Source organism: Lipotes vexillifer, unplaced genomic scaffold (genome assembly GCF_000442215.2).
Source record: "Lipotes vexillifer unplaced genomic scaffold, Lipotes_vexillifer_v1.1 scaffold1272, whole genome shotgun sequence".
NCBI classification, from domain to species: domain Eukaryota; kingdom Metazoa; phylum Chordata; class Mammalia; order Artiodactyla; family Lipotidae; genus Lipotes; species Lipotes vexillifer.
In genome coordinates, this window is record NW_006779909.1 from 1225537 (window position 1) to 1248794 (window position 23258).

The following is a 23258-nucleotide window of genomic DNA, read 5'->3' on the forward strand; positions in this document are numbered from 1 at the left end:
CAGGAACAAGAGCGGGGGAAAGGTTTGGGGACAGGAATGAGGATGATGTGTTTGGCAAACATAAGGGAGATCTGCCTGGCAGGGGGTCGGGGCAGGAGGTGTCTCTTTCTTCATCCAATTAACCTTTTTAAGAACCTGCTTACAGGTGTGGCAAGTTACTACAGACACTAGTAAACTATGCCATAACATCATGTAACTGGGGCATCCTGATCAGATCTGGAATCTAAATCCTGACCCCATGTGGTATGTTAACCTCAGAGTTCCTTGAGGAAGTGACATGTAGGTAGAGACCTGAATGAAGAGCAGAAATTGGCCCAGAAAGAGGGAAGAGAGGTGAAAGGAGGGAGGAGACATGGTCTAGCTGAGAGAATAACATGTTTGAGATTCTTAAGATAGAAGCTCCATGTACTAGAGGAGTTGCAAGAAGACTTACTTCTTCTTGCGAAAATGTAGAAAACAGGGAGGACGATGATATGAGATGAGGATGGATGAAGAAGAGAAGTAGGCAGGATCAAGATTGCACAGGGCGGGCTTCCCTGGTGGCGCAGTGGTTGAGAGTCCGCCTGCCGTTGCAGGGAGACACCAGTTCGTGCCCCGGTCCGGGAAGATCCCACGTGTCGCGGAGCAGCTGGGCCCGTCAGCCCTGGCCGCTGAGCCTGCGCGTCCGGAGCCTGTGCGCCGCAGCGGGAGAGGCCACAACAGTGAGAGGCCCGCGGACCGCAAAAAAAAAAAAAAAAAAAAAAAAAAAAGATTGCACAGGGCCTTGAAACCACAAACGGAGTTTTGGGTGTGATCTCCAGAGCAATGAAAACAAGAGGAATTTAAAAGAGATCAACAGGACTTGGTAGGGCATAGGGATAGATGAGTGAAAGAAAAGACCGAAAAATCACTTCAGCGTTTCAGTTGTTAATGACAAGCAGGGTGGGGCCTTGCTGCAAGTTGGAAGGGGTCCTTTATTTGGTGGGAGAGGTCATGATTTCAATTTGGGCAGACTGAGTTTAAGGTACAGACAGTCCACTCAGGCAGAGAGTCCTGTAGGCTACTGGGGACAAAGGCAGAATTTAGGGGTGAGATGATGGATTTAACTTATTTTGAATTGGACTTGCCAGCCATGGGTGGACATCAGGGTTAAGCTGTGATATATGACAGTCTCTCTAAGGGAAAGATCACATCAAGAGAGAGCAGCAGAGCAAGGTTCCAGTTTGAGGAATTCTTCTCCCTGGTCAGAGATGAGAGAAAGAGAAGCTCACAGAGAGGCTATCAGAGAGACGAGAGGAAACCCGGGGAGCGTGGTGTCATGGAAACCAAGGAATTTAAGAAGACTTCTGAGGAGCTGGAGGTCACTTGTATTGCATGGCCCTGGCAGAGGTCAGCCCCGAAAAGTCCTGTCTCACTGGTAGAGGGAGGCACTGAAGACTTTTGTCAGTTAATAGCCATCTCTGGGAACTGCCAATCAACTGATCATGATTTGACTTGACGGTCTGAGCTCTGGCTCATGCTTTTGCATCATTTCAATAGGCTATTGTTAGAGACCTTATCTAATATAAACTATACATGGAGTATTTTCCTCAACTATTGATAAGGAGATGAGATTAGTTAGACCCAATGGCTTAATAGTGAAGTGACCATATATCAAACAAAACGCTTTTGAGAGTGAAAGAAGGTGTTAATCAGCTGAGATGCTGGAACAACAAATAAAACCTGGGACTGTCCTCAGCTAACTGTATGTACGTAGGTATGTATGTATGTATGCACATGTGCGTCGGTGTGTGTGTGTGTGTACATGGTCACCCCGGTGGTTGGCGATTCCAGACTGGTGTCTTCCAATCACCATTACCTTGTTCAGTATTCACAAACCCTTCCCTTATTTTATCCTCTCTGTAACTACAGTAGGTGAACAACCTGGATCAGATCGTCCCACCACCCCCTTGTTGATGATGAGATGGAGACCCCAGGTTGTAGAGCACAGTTCTTCCAGCTCTTCATCTAGAGCTCTTTCTCTAACCCAGATGCTCACTTAAATCTCAGCAAACTTGGGTCCTTTTGCCCTTACTGATTTTGGCCTTAGTGGACTGGTTAAGAATTTGATAGGCCTCCTATGGAGGGTTCTCCCTTGTCTTTCTGCCAAATCACAACTGGCCTCACTGACTTGGCCTGTCCCCAGGTCTTTGGCACCAAGACTCATTAAGCATTTAGGTTCAAGTAAGGACATTTCAACCCACTCTTTTAGTAAAGATCTCCAGTGAAAAGCTGCTTTTTGTTTGAAGATTGGCATGGCTTAGGTAGGGACTTAGGCAAGAACTGAGTATCCCTGACAGTCTTCTGTTAGAAAAGATGAAAACGGATGAAGGATATGGAAGGAGAATTTGTAGGATTCATGATGAGCAAAATGGACTTCCAGTATTGCCTTTTTATTTTTTTCTTTGAATACTCACCAAATAAACAGCCCTCAGTTTCTATTTAAAAGAGGGACTCAGCACAGTGTGTGTGTGTGTGTGGGGGGGGGGATTCAAGTGTTCCCATTCAAACTGTGCGCTAGCATCAATTACAAGAATCTACTCGTGGGAGGGGGGACTTTTGTGTGCATCTGAAATGTTCTCGAGCTCATCTACCTTTGCAAATATTTTTTCCATTTAAAAGTATATAATCCTTGTCGCAACTTCTTTTCTCTTAATATATATGACAAGTGTGTTTTGTTTTCATGCTTCCAAAACTGTGTTTGAAACTTATTTTAGCATATTTATCGTTCAGGAACCACTTCCCTCAAAATGTGATTTCCTTCACCCTATCAATCTGTGCCTTGATAAATATTAAACTTCTGCTCATGGAAATCACAGGCTTAATCTCTTTCCTCCTGAACAAATTTATTACACATTTAATGGAATGATCAATTGACTTAAAAAATATATATATAACAACAGGTTTAAATATGGGCTGCTTGTGTGGCAGAGGAGAAACCGGCCTATCCCGCTGGCTGCCTGTGGGCTTACCTGCTGGATTAGGCTTTGCTTGTATTTGAGAGGATTTAGTAGCTCCCTAATTGTATTTCCTTAATAATCCATTTTTTGATTGTCTCTACTGGGCTATCAGGTTGGGTGCGCTGGCCTCTCACAGTGAAGTGTGCAAAATTCTTGCCTCAAGCATGCCATTCTAAATGTTCCCCTTCGGTTACCCCCAGGAGAGGACCTTTTCGTAAATAGCCCACCAAGGACCCAGTTTATAAATGATTCCTTTCTAAAGTTAACCATGCAGAAATAGACTTCCCCCTTCATATTAAGGGGAAAAAGAAAGAGGGGAGGCCTGTGGGAAAGGCAAGTCAGACAGAGGGAGCAGCAAGCTTGTGAAAGTGCTTAGCAATATGAGGGAGTTTTGCATGTTCACGGAAGGAACTGTGGCCAGAGTCTAGGTTGAAATGGGGCAGGCCAGAGAGGAAAGAAAGGTAGGTATCAGGTCCATTTGCACAAGGCCTGGAATAGCATGTTAAGGAGTTTAAACAGCATCCAGTGAGCGGTAGACAGCCAGCATGGTCTCTATTCAGAGGAGATTCAATGAGATTAGGTTGTTTTTTAGGAAATGACATCTGTTGGCAGTGGAGACTTGATTACTTTCTGCTGTGCACCAAACACGAATATTTGAAAAAAATGTCATGCTTCCCGAGGAGAAGCAGAAATGCTTCCTTCACTTGTCTTGCTATGTCTATCCTTAATTTACCATCCTACTATGTACATTCTATGTTTCCAAAGTTCTTTTCCAAGTCACTCATTTAGAACTTGGAAACTATCTCCCCATAGACTAGTGTTCTATGGGGGGAACGTCTTATGTAACCCATATCACATCTGTGTTAGTGTCGGGCCCACTGTAGAACCCAGTCTCCTGGTGGGGTTTGGGCTTAGCTTGGCACCTGGTGTGGGGTATTTGATAACAACATGTGGAATGAATAGGAAATTGATTCAGAATTATAACTAGCCACATTAGGAGCTGACCTCCCCTTTCCAGGATAGCAAAGGGCCTCTTCAGTACTTGCCTTTTCCCCATCACCCTCAGGACAGCAAGTGAGATGGGGGGGACAGGAGCCTTGGCAAGAGTCAGAGGATAGCTAGGCTTTGGCAGTGAAGCAGGGCCAGAGGCAGCTGTGGACACGGCTGTAGTGCCGCCGAGATTGTCCTTGGACTTCTTACTGCCTTTGCTTTGCTGCTTCCTCCCTTCCTTCCTCCCCATCCCCAGTGTTAGCGACCATGCCCTTGCAAGCCTGCCGTCCGAAAGGACTAACATTATCTCATTCCCTCACTTCTGTGCTTTCATCTCTCCCAACTCCCAACCTAGCTTTAGCCACAGACAGGATGCTTGGGAGCAGAAGTGAGCGAATAGTTAACACATCAGATTTCCACTTGTGGGCAGGGCTGGGGTCCAAACCTGCTTGGCAGCCAGGGGAAGGGGATGGCAGGGCAGCAGGGAAGAGATGTTAATAACTTCCATTTATGAAGTGCACACTGTACACCAGGCCTGTGCCAAATGTATTATACGCATTATTTCACACTCTCATGCCATGACCAGTAGGTATTATTGTGCCCATTTTTCAGAGGAGGAAACTGAGACTCAATGTTGAATACTTAAATAACTTGCCTAGTGCGTTGCAGAGTTGGGATTTGCACCTCAGGTCTTTCTGTCTCTGGAGGTTCCTATTTCTGTTGGAATTTTATGGGTCTCAATCCTGGAACTCTTGGTTCTGAGCACTTCTTGCTGAAGAAGTATGGAGAGCAAGGAACTGGCTTCCTTTCTGAGCTGCATCCCAGCAATTTCACATTCCAGGTTTTCTCCCACCCTCCTGACAGTAAACCCAGCAGTACCAGGTTTTAGCTGTGCAAAAGAAATACTAATTACAATCATTTATACATAATGACTACATAGCACAATGATGATTACACGTATCATTGCCTGTGTCGGTGTAACTTCAGGCTCCATTTTATTTGGTTACACTAAAGTCTCTTCACGTATTGCCAGCTTTCACGGTTCATTGATCACATGTGCCATCTTAAACTTATAGCTTATAAAAGCGGGGAGGACCTTGAGTGGGAGGCACGGTGGGAAAGGCAGCTTGGGCATGAAGGGGCTTGATTACCAGGTGAAGGCATTTGGAGGGCATCCTGTGGGCACTCAGGAGCCTGGGAGTCATTGGAGGAAGGAATCAACATGGCCAAAGCCAGGGTTTAGATGGGGTCGGTTTGGGTGCATTGGGCAGATTGATTAAGACGGCAGAGACTGGTGGCTGGAGATTTGTTATTGAAATGCAAGAAGTAAAGCACTCTTCTCAGTGTAGGAACCTGAGTTTGTAATCCTAACTCTACCACTTAGGATCTCTGATCTCAGATATGTGCCTGGTGACAGTTTCCTTTCCTAGATTTTTAAATGATTTTTAGGCCTTTTCTAATCCAAAAATTCTGTAATTTCTAGACAGCAAGGATGGTATGCAAAGGTGAGACTGTGAGAGACATTGAAAATGAATCAAAAGGACTCCAAGATATTCAGATAATTGCTGGAGTTTCCCTTGCATGTTTATAGATTATTTCATTACTGTTGGGTTTTTTTGTTTGCTTTTTGGGTTTGTTTGTTTGTTTTAGTATTAAGAGCAGAAGTGATAGGCAAGAAGACTTTTTACCCCTAGCAAAGGTAGGAAAATAAAAATGGGTCCATTTGCTTACAATGGCCCAAATTTTAACTCTTCTGCATCCTGCTGCCTCCCAACAAGACCCAGGGGAAAGGATGTGCCCAGGTGTTTAATTTTGCATTTTAGGACAGGATTTTCTTGGGTACAGTTTGGCAAAGTAAGGCCCCTTTTTATTGAGAAAAGACCTCCTGGAGAGCTTTAATAGTTAAGGTAATGCTGGCTGCTATAACTAATAAACTCCTAACTCTCAGTGGTTTAATGCAATGAAAAGGTACTTCTCACTCTCGTGTAGCTCAGTTTTGGCAGCAGGAAAGGGTGGCGATGGCTGCTCCCGGTCGTTGTTCAGGGACCCCAGCTAACAGAGACTCCATCCTCAACATGTGATTTCTAAGGTCTTCCCTGGTGCTGACATCTAACTAGTGAACGGGAGGAGGCAAGAGAGGGAAAGGAGAATTGCTTGGGAGAGGTTTTAGGGACAGGCGTAGGTATGACATATGTTACTCTGCCCACTCTCCATTGGCCAGAACTCTGTTATATTAATACAGAAAACTTCAAAAGAGGCTGAGAGATGTAGCCTAGCTGTGTGTCTAGGGGAGAAAGGAGATGAGTTTGGGGAGCAGCTGCTGCCTTGGGAGGTGTATTAGGATAGTAACAGCACTGTTGAGCCCTAGAATTCACAGTTAGGCCCAATTTCTTGGAATTTCAAGTCGACAAAGACCTTCTAAAGTCCTTATGATCACTTCTTTAGGTATGTTGAAGGCAAGTGGCTTAAATAGACCTATACTTCACACAGTCTTGACAAGGAATAGCACCCCACAAACATTTGGTAGATATCAATGACGGCAATTTGCATTCCATCCCTATTTTGTTCAAATGAAACTCCTCTTTGGTTCAGGTTTCACTTTCCCCCACGTTTTAGTCAATTTTTTTCTTGACCTCAGAAAAGGTTTATTAACTTGACTGATTTTGCCAAGGCAACTCTAAAAAGAAATCTCTGAAAATGACATCTGTAACAGGTTTATAGTCAAGGTTAAATTGATCTCATGCTTAGGTTCAAAAACAGTTGCCGTGTTAGATTAAATGAAAGTGTGCACACCTTTGTCCAGGGTATATAGTCAAAACAGAAAGTGATCAAGGAAACTGCATAGGACAACACTCTTGAGCCAAATTAAAAGGGACACAAAGTAGGTGATTTTGTGATCATAGTTGCCTATTGCAGCTGTGCAAACCCAGCTAAATGAGATGATGATGTAATCTCTTGTTGCAAAGAATAAAGTGATTTCCCATGAGATTAAGCATGAACTTCCCAACCCTGGGTTCAAGGTCTAGATGGTGTCTCTGCTCTCCCCCAAACTCTAGGATAATTATTAGACTTGAATTTCTGAATTGAATGATGTATAGAGCAAGCTGGATTTTGCAACCCTTTACAAATTTTACCTTTAATGTTTATTACAGTCCAGTAAAAAAAATAAGCTGCCCGTTGGTATATTTCCTAACATTTGGATGGTCTTGTATCTTTTGTAGCAGTATTCACAGTATTGTGCCCCTTGAAGAGCTATTATATCAGCTGTTGGAAGAGTCGGTATGAAACAGAACCTCTCTGTCCCACAGTAGGGATTTGAGGGTTTTTTTAAATTGCAGATAGACACAGATTTCTTCAGTTTGTATTTAATAACCTTTAAACAATCATTGAGAGGCTACCATAAGCTGGATATTAAGTGTTAAAAAGAATTACAAAATACAGCCTGTGGTTGAATCAGAACATCAGCCTCATTCCTGGATGTCTCAACAATTGTTTCTTTAAGGAATCTAATCTTTAATCTTTTAAGAACTGGATTCCACAGAAGGTGTGCAGAGTATGTCTTTAATTCACCTTCTCAAAAACTCAAGATGGCCATGCATTAGGTAGCATGACAATGAACTACACATGAGCCCAGTTTGGTCTTCCTGTAGGTTTTAAATCCCTTAGTGAGCACGCCCCTTGAGGGATAGACCTGGGGTCTGCCCTGTCCTCCTTTGTGTCCCCCGTGCCCAGTTCTGGGCCAGGGCATCATGCACGCCCAATAAATATTTGTTGAGTACATAAAGGAACATGTGGACAGCCTTACTTGAAATAGGTCACAGTGTGTTTTAGATTTGGAATATGAGTTTAGTAGACACCAATTTATTTCTATCATATCAGAAACATGCATTTTTGCTTACCTTCAGTGTCATTAACTTTTTGTATTTGAGGATTATCCAAGATTAAAACTTTTCTTCCTGTTTTTAGTTGTTTCTTACCATATATATATATATATATATATATATATATATGTATATATGTATATATATATATACATATATACATATATATATATATATATATATATATATAAAGCTATACACATCTGTTGACTTGATTCATTTATGTGAGGTTTTTTATCCAAAGGTGGCCAGAAAATAAGTGAAACTTATTTTAGTCTTTGGCAGCTGACTAACGGAAAAATTGAAACTAAAATGCACTTAACAAAAAGGGACGTGCTCAGTATACAAATGAGTGTGAATATGCAAGTTTCCATTTACCAAATGCTAGCAGCACACATTATCCCGCTGGCTCCTCACCACAGCTCTGGATGGAAGGTTAGGTTTTCAAAATCCCCATTTTTTTTTTTTTTTTTTTTTTTTGCGTTACGCGGGCCTCTCACTGCTGTGGCCTCTCCCGTTGCGGAGCACAGGCTCCGGACGCGCAGGCTCAGCGGCCATGGCTCACGGGCCCAGCCGCTCCGCGGCATGTGGGATCTTCCCGGACCGGGGCACGAACCCGCGTCCTCTGCATCGGCAGGCGGACTCTCAACCACCGCGCCACCAGGGAAGCCCCAAAATCCCCATTTTTATTAAGGGGAAAACTGAGACTTTGATCAAGTGACCTCCCAGTAGCTCATAGCTAATGTGTGTTTTACCCATTAAAACCTAGACAACTTCCTCCAGATTCATTACACTCTCTTCATGATAACACTGCTGAGCATTATAAGTTATTTATGATGTTTTATTCATCTATCTGATACCGGTGATTTTTTAATAAACACAAATTTTCTATATATAGTTATAAATTTGTTTTTATACTACTTGCCTGTGATGCTGTTTTAAAACTATAAATCAGATCATTTCAGTCTTCATCTTAAAAATCTGATGTACTTCTAAGTACATCGTACTTAGAAAAAAATCTAGACACCTTACCTGAGCCTGGATGTTGTTTACACCTTGGCTGTCATGTCATGTGTTTCCTCCTTCCACTCACTCTGCTTGGCCACATTGGCCCTTGAATATACTAAGCCCTGTCTCCTGTCTCCAGGCCTTTATACTTACTGTTCATTCCGCCTGGAACTCTTGTCTCCAGTCTCTCGTTGGCTAATACTTTTGTATCTTCCCATTTTTTCCCCAAATGTTACCTCCCCAGAGCAGCCTTCTGATCACCTGATTCAAGTACCACCCGCATGGGTTACGGTGCTTGTCTTCCCAGTGCTTATGCAATCTGAAATTTTCCTCTCATTTATTTACTTGTTTATTTTCTGTTCCTCCCACTGCCCCACATACTCATTTGTTCTAAGGCGATAAGTTCTAAAGGGCAGGTCCTTCATTTGTCTTCTCCACTACTGCCTTCCCTGGGTCTAGAGCAGTGTGCAACACGTGGCAGGCACTTGATAAATAATTGCTGGATAAATAAATATCTGGATATTGGTTCGTCCTAATTAGCTCTCATATCTGCAGTTTTTAAATTATCTTTATTTTGTGGGTAAATTTATGCAGGAGACATGGAATGACACCAGTGTTTTTTTGTTATCTAAAATTATACCAATGTCTCAGAAATGTCTTTAGATGAGTACAAATTTAATCTGTTACCAGACAGAGAGGGCAGACTGTTCTCCTTCTAGCTATAGGTTTTGGGGCTCACAGGTGGGAAACCGGTGTGGGGTTCTGCTAAGTGGGGAGTTGCCACAAGTGAGTGACCGCCTCCTTTTCTCTGGAATTCCTCCTGAGGATGTTATATGTCATCCATAGATGAAACGTGACCATTTCCCAGCAGACACCCGCTTCCGTTGTCCTTTTATTCCCACCTAGTGTTAATATTCTCACATTGTATTTAGATAGTTTTTTATTGGGTTTTTGGTTTTTGTTTGTTTTCTGTGGTTTGTTGTTGTTATTGTTTTGTGCTTTGATGATACATACTGAAGCTGGACTTTCTAAAGCACCAAGCTGCAGTAGGCTTTCCAAACTGGGCTGCAAACTAGCTGTGCATGTCTCTGGGGAAGGCTTCACACCTGTTTGGGGCTCAAGCTTTTCTTCTATAAAAATGGTGGAGTGAATACATGACCTGTCTCTGCAGGACAGGAGAGTGGGGGAACAATGGATTTCAGAAGGTTCATAAATAATAAAATATTAATATCATCACCATTACTTTAAAGCATGTCATCAATAAATATTTATTGAAAATACTTATATTTTAATAGATAGGAGGGCAACAGTGTTTTTAATAAAATTTCAAGTGAATAAAATATCCTTGACTCATGCTTATAGCTGTTTTGTTGAACTTCTTATCTGATTCTAATATATACAAAAAATGTCCTCAGTTTAATGCAGAATACAAGATAAGCAGGTGGTGGGCATTTCTACAATGTGAATTCAATGTTATCTTTTATTGTCGTGTACTGTAAACTGTGTACGGAACCGGGGCAATGTTTACATGAAAAAATACAGCTGCCTTGATCTTGAAAATATCCCAAATATTTAAGAGCACTGTGGCTTTTTATCTTTTAATTTGTTGTTAAACATTTGGATAGACATCATAGTAATTTTTTTTGGTTGCTCTTTTAATTAAGGTCTATCATTATAATTGTTTTTACAACTTCATGTGACAGGAAAGATTTCTGCCATATAACTATAATTCTACAAAGGATGAATATAATGAAGCATTTAAAACTGTTTAAAAATCTAAACATGTATAAAAGAGGAGTTGATGGATCCATTGTTACTAAAAATAATACAATTCTTAGATATAGAAGCCAAAATGGGTACCTCTTTTAAAAAAGATTCTTAATTTATGAATTTTTTTGTAGGGTATTTGTTATTTTTGTTTTACTTTGGATAATTAGAAACAAAGTTCAGGGACCTGATATAATGGTATTTTATTTCATTAGAAAAAATCTAAAAGTATTAGAGAAAGTAGTTGATCTAGAATGCTGTGAATTGAATTAGTTTAAATAAATACTTATACACAAATGTAGAGAACCATTTATAGAGAACTTATTATGCACCGGGCTCTGTGCTAGCGTCTCACATATTTTGTCACATGTAAGCCTCACTGACACCTATGCAATTGCTACCGTTGTTTCTCTATGACAGTTGAGGAAACTGGTGTTAATGGACTTGCCCAAAGCAACTCCCCCGATGAGTGACCAAGCTGGACTTTGGATTCAGTCAGTTGGACTTCACAGCCAATGCTGTCACTCCCCTCTCCCATCTCCTCATCAGTTTGTCCACAGGTATTAAGAAGGACATAGGTCCACACGTGTTGATAAGGCATGCTCTCCAGTGTAAATTATTTAATCTCCATTATGCATTGCTAAGTGGAAAAATAAGGTGTAGGACAGTGCATATTATGTGCTACACCTGTCTTTTTTTAAAAGATTACAAATATCTTTATACATTTTCTTTGGAAGTCTTTAAGGTTACCTTCAGGGAGTAGTCTAGGGCCCCGTGGGATCCTGGTGACAGTGAAACTTAAGTTTTACTGGATATCCTTTTGGTTCCTTTTGAATTGTCAACACTGTTGTTGGTTGGCAACCTCAGGATTTCCCAGCGTGAAATTCAAATCTGGTCCCCAGACGCGGAAGGCAAGGAGAGCCCGAAGAAAGAGGCAGATAGCTCCAGATTTGTAGGTGGCAGGGTTAATAAGCAAGAGAACTTACATATGATGCTTGTCTTGGGTGGCTGAAAGGTGAGGAGAACCTTGCCAGAATCTTAAAAGTTTATACAGATGCTTTAACTGGGTTCAGTAGATATTCAGTCCAGATGGTCTCAACAGCACACTACTATCTCAAGGCTGAATGCTTGATGATGGCTCCCACTGTGGGAATAGTGGGCAGAACGTACATTCCTAGGACAGGGGAGAGGGTGAGGTGCCTCCGACTGCCTGGGGCCAGCTTGGGTTAACCAGCAGTCATATCTACGTGAGGACCTTTTTCAACAGCTGTGCACAAATACTATTTAAAACGACACTGTTAAGAACTAATGAGAAAAGTAATGTATGTTAAGGATTTTGTACATTTAAAAATCTGCTTTGGAGACATCATATCTATCTGTTTATTTTGAATCACGTGCTATGGGATGTTAACCCTGCCAGAGAATGTGTTGATTCAGGGATCTTGGGAGCTGGGCCTGACTGTACCACTAATCAGCTCATCATTGTCAGGCTTCAGTTTTCTAAACTGTAAAATGAGAAGAGTGAACAAGTTGCTTTCTAACTTGAAAAATGAATAATTCCAAAATAAGCTATAAAAAGGCACTTTTTGAGAAGATTATAAATTCATGGTTAAAATGAAGTGCATTCATGAAAGGAGCACCATCTTGGCTCTCAGTGGGCCAAAAGGCAACTACTTTTTTGTGTCTACACTGGGTGTGTTACCTCTTGGTGGCAGCATTTGGAATTGCAGTGAAAGTGACCAAGGACAGGCAGTTCTTAGTGCAAACCCAGAAATATCCTGTCTGTTGTAATCATTGTAGTGACATTTCTCAATATATCAATACATAGAGGTGTCAAAGTAAAATACAGGCTGGGGCTTCCCTGGTGGCACAGCGGTTGAGAGTCCGCCTGCCGATGCAGGGGACACGGGTTCGTGCCCCGGTCCGGGAGGATCCCACATGCCGCGGAGCGGCTGGGCCCGTGAGCCATGGCCGCTGAGTCTGCGCGTCTGGAGCCTGTGCCCCGCAACGGGAGAGGCCACAGCAGTGAGGGCCCTGTGTACCGCAAAAAAAAAAAAAAAATACAGGCTGAATTCAAGACTAATTATTCAACTATTTCAAAGAATCTTTTGTTACTGGTTTGGAGAAATCTATCAAGCATAGGTTCTTCAGAATTTACTATAACCTTAGATTGCCTGAATGGTAACAGAGTTCGGCAGACTTTTTGGTGAAGGGCCAAATAGTAAAAATTGTTCGCTTTTTGGGCTATAGGTCCTCTGTTGTAACGACTCAGCTCTGCTGTCATAGCACAAAAGCAGCAGTAAACAGTATGTAAATGAATGGACAGGGCTGTGTTCCAGTAAAACTTGTTTACAGAAACAGGCATTGGGCCAAATTTGGTCCATGGCTCATAGTTTGCTGACCCCTGAATTATACTAAACCCCTGCCTAAGTTTCTCTTGCCATGTGTCCTGAGATAAATTACCTGATCTTCTCTCCTCTAATTCCCTAATATAAGAATAAATGCTTCCATTTGACAACCCTGTACCTTCAATAATTCCTTTATGAATAACCTAGTTGACAAATGCTACAATTCTACCACATCACCCTGATGCCAACCCTATTTTCGTTTTACAAGTTGCCTTCCTTATTTCTTTTCACTCTGAGCTGACATTTCCTGAAGACAAACAGTTATGGTTGTTTCTCTTGCATTCCTTTGCTTGTATTACCATTTTTACGTGATTTCAACCTTTACCCCGAAAACGTTTTGCTCACATATCTTTTATACCTAGGGAATTGTGGTCAGCCTTGTTTAAAATCTTCAGGATATGACTGGTTAACCTCCTGCTAAACATATTCTTTCCTTTCTTGAGTGAAGCTCACCACATTTAACAAGCCACTCTCCTCAAAGAGCAAGAGGGTCTGGAAGTAAGAATTAGTCTTGGCAAATCATTTGCTAAGATAGATGTTGGTCTCTGAACGTAGTGCATCCCTGGAGAGACCCCTGCCTTAGCCAGGAGAATTGGGAACGAGCCTTGCTGTGTAGTAATACCTGGCTTCAAAACTAGACACTTCTCTCCCAGCCTCAATCCAGCTCACATTTTTGTCCTTTCCTCTGCAGCTCCTCCCAGCCTCCATCCTTTCTTTTCTCCCAACGTTTCCAAATTCTAAAACTTCACCTGCCACAGACAAACTTGGTGTTGGCAAAGCTCTTCGCTTGGATGCATGAAGGCTCATAGATTATTGAGATTTACTACATGCTTTAAATTCGCTGCTTTTCCTATTCAGCAATTTAGTTGTAGCCTCGGATAAAGGTGATTTGCGTGATCCATCTTGCTTTATGTCTCACTTGACATTCTTCCTTTTTCATGACAGGTTGCTGAATGCTATAAAGCCAGGACTTGTTAAAAAGATCAATAGATTGCCTACCCCCATTGCAGGATTGGTGAGTATCCAGAATTGAGATTTATCTTCCAATATTCCTTTGCTCTAACCTAAGGGTCATGACAGTGCCATTTATTACAGTTTTCTCCTGCAGTATATATTCCACGTGAATGAGAACGCATTGAAGCCATTAAACTGAGAGGTCACTTAAAAATGAAAGATTGCAGTTATGCCTAAATGGCATCTTAATCTTTGTATTTTTCCCATGAGTGATAAGGATGACATTCATTCTTAAAGAGGTAAATTCGTTTTGGGGTGAGAGGCTGGTAATTCGGCTGACCCCAGGGGAGGAAGACAATTGTAATTACGGTTTTCTCATTTCATTTCTTCTCTGCATTCCTTTGGAATGAAGGGGAGAAGAGGTAGAGAGAAAGAAATTTCATGTTGAAGGAGCAGGACTTTCATGATAAATTGCTGTTTTCAATCTTAAAAATCTACCTGCATTTAAGTACCACATTTGTAGGCCAACTTTCTAAAGACATAATGGACACAGGTGATTCTAATGTTGTCTGGAGAATTGTTTGAGCAAATCCCTGGGTCTTCTGAACCTACCCATCTGTAAACCCAGTAAAACTCAAATGTTCACAGGTAGTCAGATGCAGGATTCTTTTCATGCCTTGATATGTTTCATAATTCTTGGCACTAATTTTAATTGTTTAATTATCGTTACCTTTTGGTAGTAAGAAGAAAAAGGTGGAAGATCAAAAGACAAACAAATCTTAGTTCCGGAAGGAACAAGGTGCATGCACATGAGCTCACACACGAGCCTCCACAGGCATGAGCACGTGTACAGACACACGTGTGCACAGAAAGCTGAGGGCGTATGTGGCCTAGCAACAACGCCCTCTTTCCATCCTGACCGCCTTCTGTGCATGTGGTCTTCCAGAAAACAATTAGAAAAGTGTCAGGAATTTAAGCAGTTCATCCTTAGACCTTTGATGATTTGTTAAACAGTTTCATAGTCATATCATGATGACTAATTGAAATTTGATGCACCAACAACAAAAAAATTACGTTTGAGAACTGTAGGGGTGACGTAATTAGGTACATGGTTTCAGTGAGTTGAATAAAATGGATTATTTTTAATTGTAAGAATTGCTATTTCTGCGGATGCATTTTAGTTACCATGCTGGTTGGTAGTGCATTGGTGATTAGTCATTAAAAGTCTTTCTAATTTCATTTGTCAGAATCATGTAACCAAGTAAATAATACATAGATAGGTAGATAGATAGTTAAATTTGGAAGGAATGGATTTGAATAATTTTATTTAAAAATCTATATATGTATATTAGATATTATATATGTGAATGTGTACATATATTAGTTATTTTAGAACTTTTTACTAAAACCATCTCTTCCAAATGTTAAGGCCACAGCCTTAAGGATGCTGACAAATGGCTCTTTGGCCCCAAGCCTGTGGGATCTCCAGACCTTGCAGGTCTGGGATTTATTGTTATAGGAGCAAAACCTGCAGCATGAAGTCAGGAAGGCTCCAGTGAAATCCACATGAGCAGAGACAAGCAGCTCTCAGTCCAGAAGCTAAGGAGAAAAGGGTTTTTTGTTGTTGTTGTTGTTGTTGTTTTGCGGTACGCGGGCCTCTCACCGTTGTGGCCTCTCCCGTTGCGGAGCACAGGCTCCAGATGCGCAGGCTCGGCGGCCATGGCTCACGAGCCCAGCCGCTCTGCGGCATGTGGGATCTTCTCGGACCGGGGCAAGAACCCGTGCCCCCTGCATCGGCAGGCGGACTCTCAACCACTGCGCCACCAGGGAAGCCCGAGAAAAGGGTTTTTGAAACATTAATTTAAAGTGTGAATCGTAAATAATTTTAGCAAAATTAAGGGTTTGAGACACATGCATTAACTTTATGTTGGATTCTTACAGCAGATCAAGTGTTGTTCTTTACCTATTGCCTCTACTTTGGGACAGGCAGGCAATGTGATTCAAGAAAACCAGAGGATTTCTGTTGCTTTACTCCCATGTATATCCTTGACTTTTCTTTCTTCTCTTTTCCTTTTTCATTTGAATTTCCTTTCCATTTTGTCCTTTCCATCATGCCTCCTTTTTCTTGCTCTTTTCCAACTAATAGTTCCTCACTTACCCCCTCCTATATCACTTATATTTTCTTTACTCGTTTGTTATTGTGATATTGTGATTTATAATAAGCAATATATATTCGGGCTTTGTCTGTTTCTGACAGAGTGCACCTAAAACCCTTGGAATTTCCTAAGCGATAAGAACAACGGGAGCATCTTTTGTTATAATATTTGGTCTTTTGTCATCAGTCCCTGAAATAGCTCCAGTTCTATAAAGGTGAAGGAGTATCTTGTTCTTTATAACAAACTCCTTTCAGCCCCACCTGAATGAGGCAACTTTTGGAAAGCCCCAAGGATGGGAGCTGGTTGCCAGGGGTGCCAGCCTCGTGATTAGAGAGTTGGAACTTTCAGTCCCACCCCACTGACCTGTGGGGAAGGGAGAGGGGCTGGAAGTTGAATTAATCGCCCATGGTCAATGATTTAATCAATCATGGCTATGTAATGAAGCCTCCATAAAAAACCCAAAAGGACATGGTTTGGAGAGTTTTCAGGTTGGTGAACACATGGAGATTCCAGGAGAGTGGCGCACCCAGAGAGCATGGAAGCTCTGTGCCCCTTCCCACATACCCTGCCCTATATACCTCTTCATCTGGCTGTTCATCTGGATCCTTTATAATATTCTTTTAAAAAAACTGATAAGCATAAGTAAATGTTTCTCTGTTTGCTGCGAACCACTGTAGCAAATTAATCAAATCCAAGGAGGGGATCTTGGGCACCTCTGATTTATAGCTAGTTGGTCAGAAGCACAGCTACCAATCTGGACGTGAGACTGACATCTGAAGTGGGGGCAGTCTTAATGGGACTGAGCCCTTGACCTGGGCCATCTGACACTGTCTCCAGGTAAATAGTGTCAGAGTTGAGTTAATTTCTTGGTGATGTTGGAAAAAAACACACAACGGAGTTATCTTTAGACCAAAAAAATACTTATCTATGTATAGTTAATTACTGCCCATTCACTCATGATTCCTGAATCTACAGATCTGGTCAAATTCTTTTTTCCTCTCCTCCAATTACCTTCGGATCAACATTTCCAAAATCCAGCGCACTAGTTGGGGTCCCAACAAGAAACAGAACTGCCACCCTTCTGTGCCCTTCCCCCATCCTGTTAATGTTCTTCCAGAGTTTGCTCTTCAAATCTATCGTCTGCTTCCTTTCTACGCTCACGTTCTTGTCTGTTTTCATGACCTCAACTCTTTACAGGATTGACCCAAGTCATCACTTCTCACCAAGTTCTTTCTCCTGAACTCCAGGCCTCTTGTTCTGTGTATTGGACAGCTCCATCTGGATGTCCTACCAGCACCTCGAACTGAACATATTAAAATTAGACTTAAATGACCACTCCCACCCACCAGTGTCAGTAAAGGCATCATAAACATGCACTTGTCCTAGTTGAGCTGTCAGAGAATATGGCAACTTTCTTCATTCTGTCTACTTGTCTGCATTTCCTTGGCCGCTAGGTAAGGCGTAGAGCTGGTCTGCCTCATCTCTTGCCTGGATTATTACAGTCAATTCATAGGTCCTCAGATGTTATTCACTGTCATGTATGAAGCCTTTTCTCATGACACTTCTTATGAATATGGTACTCTCTCTCTGCTCTTCTTGACTAAATCCTATTTATGTATCAAGACCCAATGCAAAATCACCTCCTTTGTGAAGCCTTCAGTGTTTATGGTCCGTGTGATCTTTTATTATAGAATGCAGTTAGCATCTCCTGGTTTATGCGAAAATGAGTTACTATATTAGAGACATAAAAGACAGCTGCACTGAAATATGATTTGGGGAGTAAGATTTTTGAATAACTGTTGTTAACAGTTGGAAACTCAAGGTGTGTAAATGATTTAGTATTCACTTTCAAGCACTGTAGCTTTAAGGTCACACAAATAGTCCATGCTCACACTTACCAATGCCTATAATGGGTGCAGTGATATCAGGTGTCCTGGTGATGTACTAGGAAATCACAGCATCACCTTGATGGAGTGTCTGCCAAAATAATTAGCCTCATCCAATTCTGAGGAAACAATTAGACAAGTCCAAATTGACGGACATTCCCATAAAACATCTGACTTGCATTCCCTAATTCTGTCAGTGTCATTAAAGACACATCCCCATCCCCTACAACTGTTGCAGATGAAAGGTGGCTAAGGAGATATGATAGCCAAATGCCATGTGTGATCCTTGATTGAGAAAGAGTAACTATAATAGACATTATTGGGATGGTTGGGGAAATTTGAGTGTGGACTGAATATTAGATAATGGTGTTTTCTCTGTGTTGAATTTCTTTTACATGATAACTATTTTCTCTAAGATAGTGGTGGTAGTAGGGGAATATTCTTGATGTTAGATGTACGTAAGCTACAAATAACTCAATTTCGTTTCTTTTTATGGCTGAGTAATATCCCATTGTATATATGTGCCACATCTTCTTTAGCCATTCATCTGTCGATGGACACTTAGGTTGCTTCCATGTCCTGGCTAATGTACATAGTGCTGCAATGAACATTGTGGTACATGACTCTTTTTGAATTATTGTCTTCTCAGGGTATATGCCCAGTAGTGGGATTGCTGGGTCATATGGTAGTTCTATTTTAAGTTTTTTAAGGAACCTCCATACTGTTCTCCATAGTGGCTGTATCAATTTACATTCCCACCAACAGTGCAAGAGGGTTCCCTTTTCTCCACACCCTCTCCAGCATTTAATGTTTGTAGGTTTTTTGATGATATCCATTCTGACTGGTGTAAGGTGATACCTCATTGTAGTTTTGATTTGCATTTATCTAATGATTAGTGATGCTGAGCATCCTTTCATGTGTTTGTTGGCAATCTGTATATCTTCTTTGAAGAAATGTCTATTTAGGTCTTCTGCCCATTTTTGGATGGGGTTGTTTGTTTTTTTGATATTGAGCACATGAGCTGCTTGTAAATTCTGGAGATTAATCCTTTGTCAGTTGCTTCATTTGCAAATATTTTCTCCCATTCTGAGGGTTGTCTTTTCGTCTTTTTTATGTTTTCCTTTGCTGTGCAAAAGCTTTGAAGTTTCATTAGGCCCCATTTGTTTATTTTGGTTTTTATTTCCATTCCTCTAGGAGGTGGGTCAAAAAGGATCTTGCTGTGATTTATGTCATAGAGTGCTCTGCCTGTTTTCCTCTAAGAGTTTTATAGTGTCTGGCCTCACATTTAGGTCTTTAATCCATTTTGAGTTTATTTTTGTGTATGGTGTTAGGGAGTGTTCTGATTTCGTTCTTTTACATGTAGCTTTCCAGTTTTCCCAGCACCATTTATTGAAGAGGCTGTCTTTTCTCCACTGTGTATTTTTGCTGCCTTTGTCATAAATTAGGTGACCATATGTGCGTGGGTTTATCTCTTGGCTTTCTATACTGTTCCATTGATCTGTACCTCTGTTTTTGTGCCAGTACCATACTGTCTTGATTACTGTAGCTTTGTAGTATAGTCTGAAGTCATGGAGTCTGATTCCTCCAGCTCCATTTTTCTTTCTCAAGATTGCTTTGGCTATTCGGGGTCATTTGTGTTTCCATACCAATTGTGAAATTTTCTGTTCTAGTTCTATGAAAAATGCCATTGGTAGTTTGATAGGGATTGCATTGAATCTGTAGATGGCTTTGGGTAGGATAGTCATTTTCACAATGTTGATTCTTCCAATCCAAGAACATGGTATATCTCTCCATCTGTTTGTAACATCTTTAATTTCTTTCATCAGTGTCTTATAGTTTTCTGCATACAGGTCTTTTGTCTCCTTAGGTAGGTTTATTCCTAGGTATTTTTTTCTTTTTGCTGCAGTGATAAATGGGAGTGTTTCCTTAATTTCTCTTTCAGATTTTTCATCATTAGTGTATAGGAATGCAAGAGATTTCTGTACATTAATTTTGCATCCTGCTACTTTACCAAATTCATTGATTAGCTCTAGTAGTTTTCTGGTAGCATCTTTAGGATTCTCTATGTATAGTATCATGTCATCTGCAAACAGTGACAGTTTTACTTCTTCTTTTCCAATCTGTGTTCCTTTTATTTCTTTTTCTTCTCTGATTGCCGTGGCTAAAACTTCCAAAATTATGTTAATAGTAACGGTGAGAGTGGACAACCTTGTCTTGTTCCTGATCTTAGAGGAAATGGTTTCAGTTTTTCACCACTGAGGACGATGTTGGCTGTGGGTTTGTCATATATGGCCTTTATTTTGTTGAGGTAGGTTCCCTCTATGCCTACTTTCTAGAGGCTTTTTATCATAAATGGGTGTTGAATTTTGTCGAAAGCTTTTTCTGCATCTATTGAGATGATCATATGGTTTTTCTCCTTCAATTTATTAATATGGTTTATCACATTGATTGATTTGCGTGTATTGAAGAATCCTTGCATTCCTGAGATAAACCCCACTTGATCATGGTGTATGATCCTTTTAATGTTAAGCAGTAGATTTGAAGATGTGTAGAGATGTAGCCTTTTGTGTGAGTATATTCTTCACCTGACAGTTCTTCCATCCGTATTTGTGACACTCAGGAAAGAACAACAGCATTCCTCAAGTGCATCTACAGACTTGTAGGTTGATTTGTACTTTGTCAGGGGGTTGACAGGTCACTGACCCCTCTATTGATCAAGCAGCCCTCAGTAGCAGAGTCCATGGAGATCTAAGAAGTATGGCCAGAGGGTTTTCCATGCCTGGAACCCATGCCTGTGTGTCTTAATGGCCTGGTGTTGAGAAGAATCCATTAAGATGGCCCAGCTGCTTGACTTGAAGATAAATAGAAGAGTGTGTTTTCACATAGCAATCCCAAATTATAAACATGTGTAGATTTACAAAGGCATGAATAGGTGTATTTTAGCCCCTGAGTTGAGCTGTGGTTACAAAGAATTCAGGGGTGAAGGTGTTAAAACAAACTAGTTGAAAATCATTTCCTGGCAAGAATGCAAAGACCCTGGATCCAGGTCTGTGTTTCTTCTGTAACGATTGCTGACATATGCAACCGTGTGGTGACTGCCTGCAGATGCTTGCATTCTTTTTTAGGTGTTAGTGATACTGTTAGATTTTGCCAGAGAGAAAGACCTCAAATTTAGGTCTTGGCATACCAACGACTTTTAAAAATGCTGCCCTTTATTTGGCCAGTTTGACAGTATTGCATAATCAAGCCATATCCTGAAACTCAATTTAATGGTCGTTAGAGATCTTGCTAAATTCCATTTCATCCCAGAAACATCAGACTCTGTGCAAGAGACACAAATGTATGAAATCCTTGCTTACAATAGGAATTTGGGGATTAAGTCTTTTCTCACCCGGATTTTAATTGTAACAGCCACTGTGTGTGTGTGTGTGTGTGTGTGTGTGTGTGTGTGTGTGTGTGCACTCATGTGTGAAGTATAATTGGAAATAGATATTTGGGGATTCTGTCCTTGGGTGCTGAAACTTTCTAGGGCTGTCATGAAATATTTGGTTGATATTGCATATGAATCCATGAGGATGAAAGCAATCTGAGAAAAAAAGAATTTTACAGCAGGAAGGACATCTTAGATATACTTGTTTTACAGATGGGGACATGTGGGTCCATAGAGGGGAAGATCACACAAACAGTAAAAGCTGAGATGAATCCAAAGCACAGGCCACCTTTCTCCTTGGTTGTATCACTCACAGGTGTTCCCAGTTGAAAATGGAACACATGTAAATGACAATTATTTTACCTCTTGTGAGAAAGAGGGGAAAGCAAAGACTCACTTTTTCAGTTTATCTCTTTCTTTTCTTCCTTTTGGCCAAAACCTTCAAAATATCTTTGCAAGCTCTGTGAAAGGGCTCACTTCACCTGATGCATGCTGGAAATTTGCACTAGCTGAAGTTCTGTAGGCTATAGCAGGAATGTACCTGGTAGAATTTTCCTACCGTTTTAGTTACTCTAACCCACTCAAAAACTTATTCTTTAGAAAAAAAGATGTATTTTTTCCTTAACCAAAAGATAAGATTTCAAATGTGCTCAGAGCTGAGCTGTCTGAAATGGATAAAAATGTAAGTTCCCATAAACTCTGTGGACTTTAGGAAGCTTTCAAAAGGTATCTGTTTTATTTTATGAAACTGATACCAGAACAGTTGATGTTTCATTGTTTGAGGGAGGTCAGAGAATGAGAAAGGATGAAAAGGCAGTGGAGATTTCCACATTATGTGAAGGTTAAAAATATTGTTTTGGACAAAGCTAGACATATGAAGCTGTTGAAAACTGAGTAGTATGAATGAAAAGCCTTTACACAAACTTCATAATTTTAGGAAGATGACAACGCAGTAAATTTGAGTCCCAGGTGTTTTGGGCGTTTACCTGCCAAGAAGTGGTTTCCTGCAAATCCTAACTGGAGATTATCTCTTGTCTGTCTCAGCTCATCCTTATCAATGTCTTATATTTTAGGTTTATGTTTTACAATTTCATTTAGACATTCTAGAGCATTTACCTTCCCTTCAACAGTTTATCATATAGGTTCCCCCAGAAAAAGCTGGTCAGGCTTCAGTTCTCTGCCTCTGTTTCTCTTCCTGGTTGTTTTAGGCCAGGAGGGAGGCAGAGCAGGCAAAGAGGGAGGCCAGAGGTGTAAGGCACCGTAATGACAACCATCGTATATTAATACCTCCCTAGGTATCAGGTGCAGTGCTTGATTATCCTTCTTAATCTTTACAATTGCCCTACGATGTAGTTATTGCTGTATTTTTACTAATCTCAGGAAACAAGTGTGCAAAGAAGTAAGTTACCAGCTTTCCAATAAATAAGAGACAGTATGGAGATTTGCACCCCGATTTGCCCAACTCCAGGCTCCGTGCCTTTTGTACTGTGTTACACTATCTCCATCAGGTCTTATAATAAGATCTTTGAACCTCAGCACTCCTGAACATTTGTTCGGAGGCATCAACCTCTAAGGAGGTCTCATATGGTTTTAGAAGACAACCTCTCATCCTTCTCATTTAAGATCTATTAATTTCACCAAATTGAGGCAGTGGCCTATTTTAAAAGGCACTGTACATGTAACATTTCTACTGTCACCCATATAAAAGCAATCTCCATGTGGCCACATCTCAAGCATCCCAGTCAGTGAAGCACCAGTTCAACAACGGATACTAATAGGGGAACATTAGACATCTTTACT

General features: G+C 41.0%; 1 protein-coding gene across 1 annotated transcript in view; it reads left to right on the forward strand.

Moving 5' to 3' along the window:
• Positions 1-23258, forward strand: part of LIMCH1 (LIM and calponin homology domains 1) — a 348851-nt gene that overhangs the window by 151676 nt on the left and 173917 nt on the right. Inside the window, 1 exon segment of the mRNA XM_007453042.1 lies at positions 13978-14047. Coding sequence (XP_007453104.1) covers positions 13978-14047 — 70 coding nt within the window.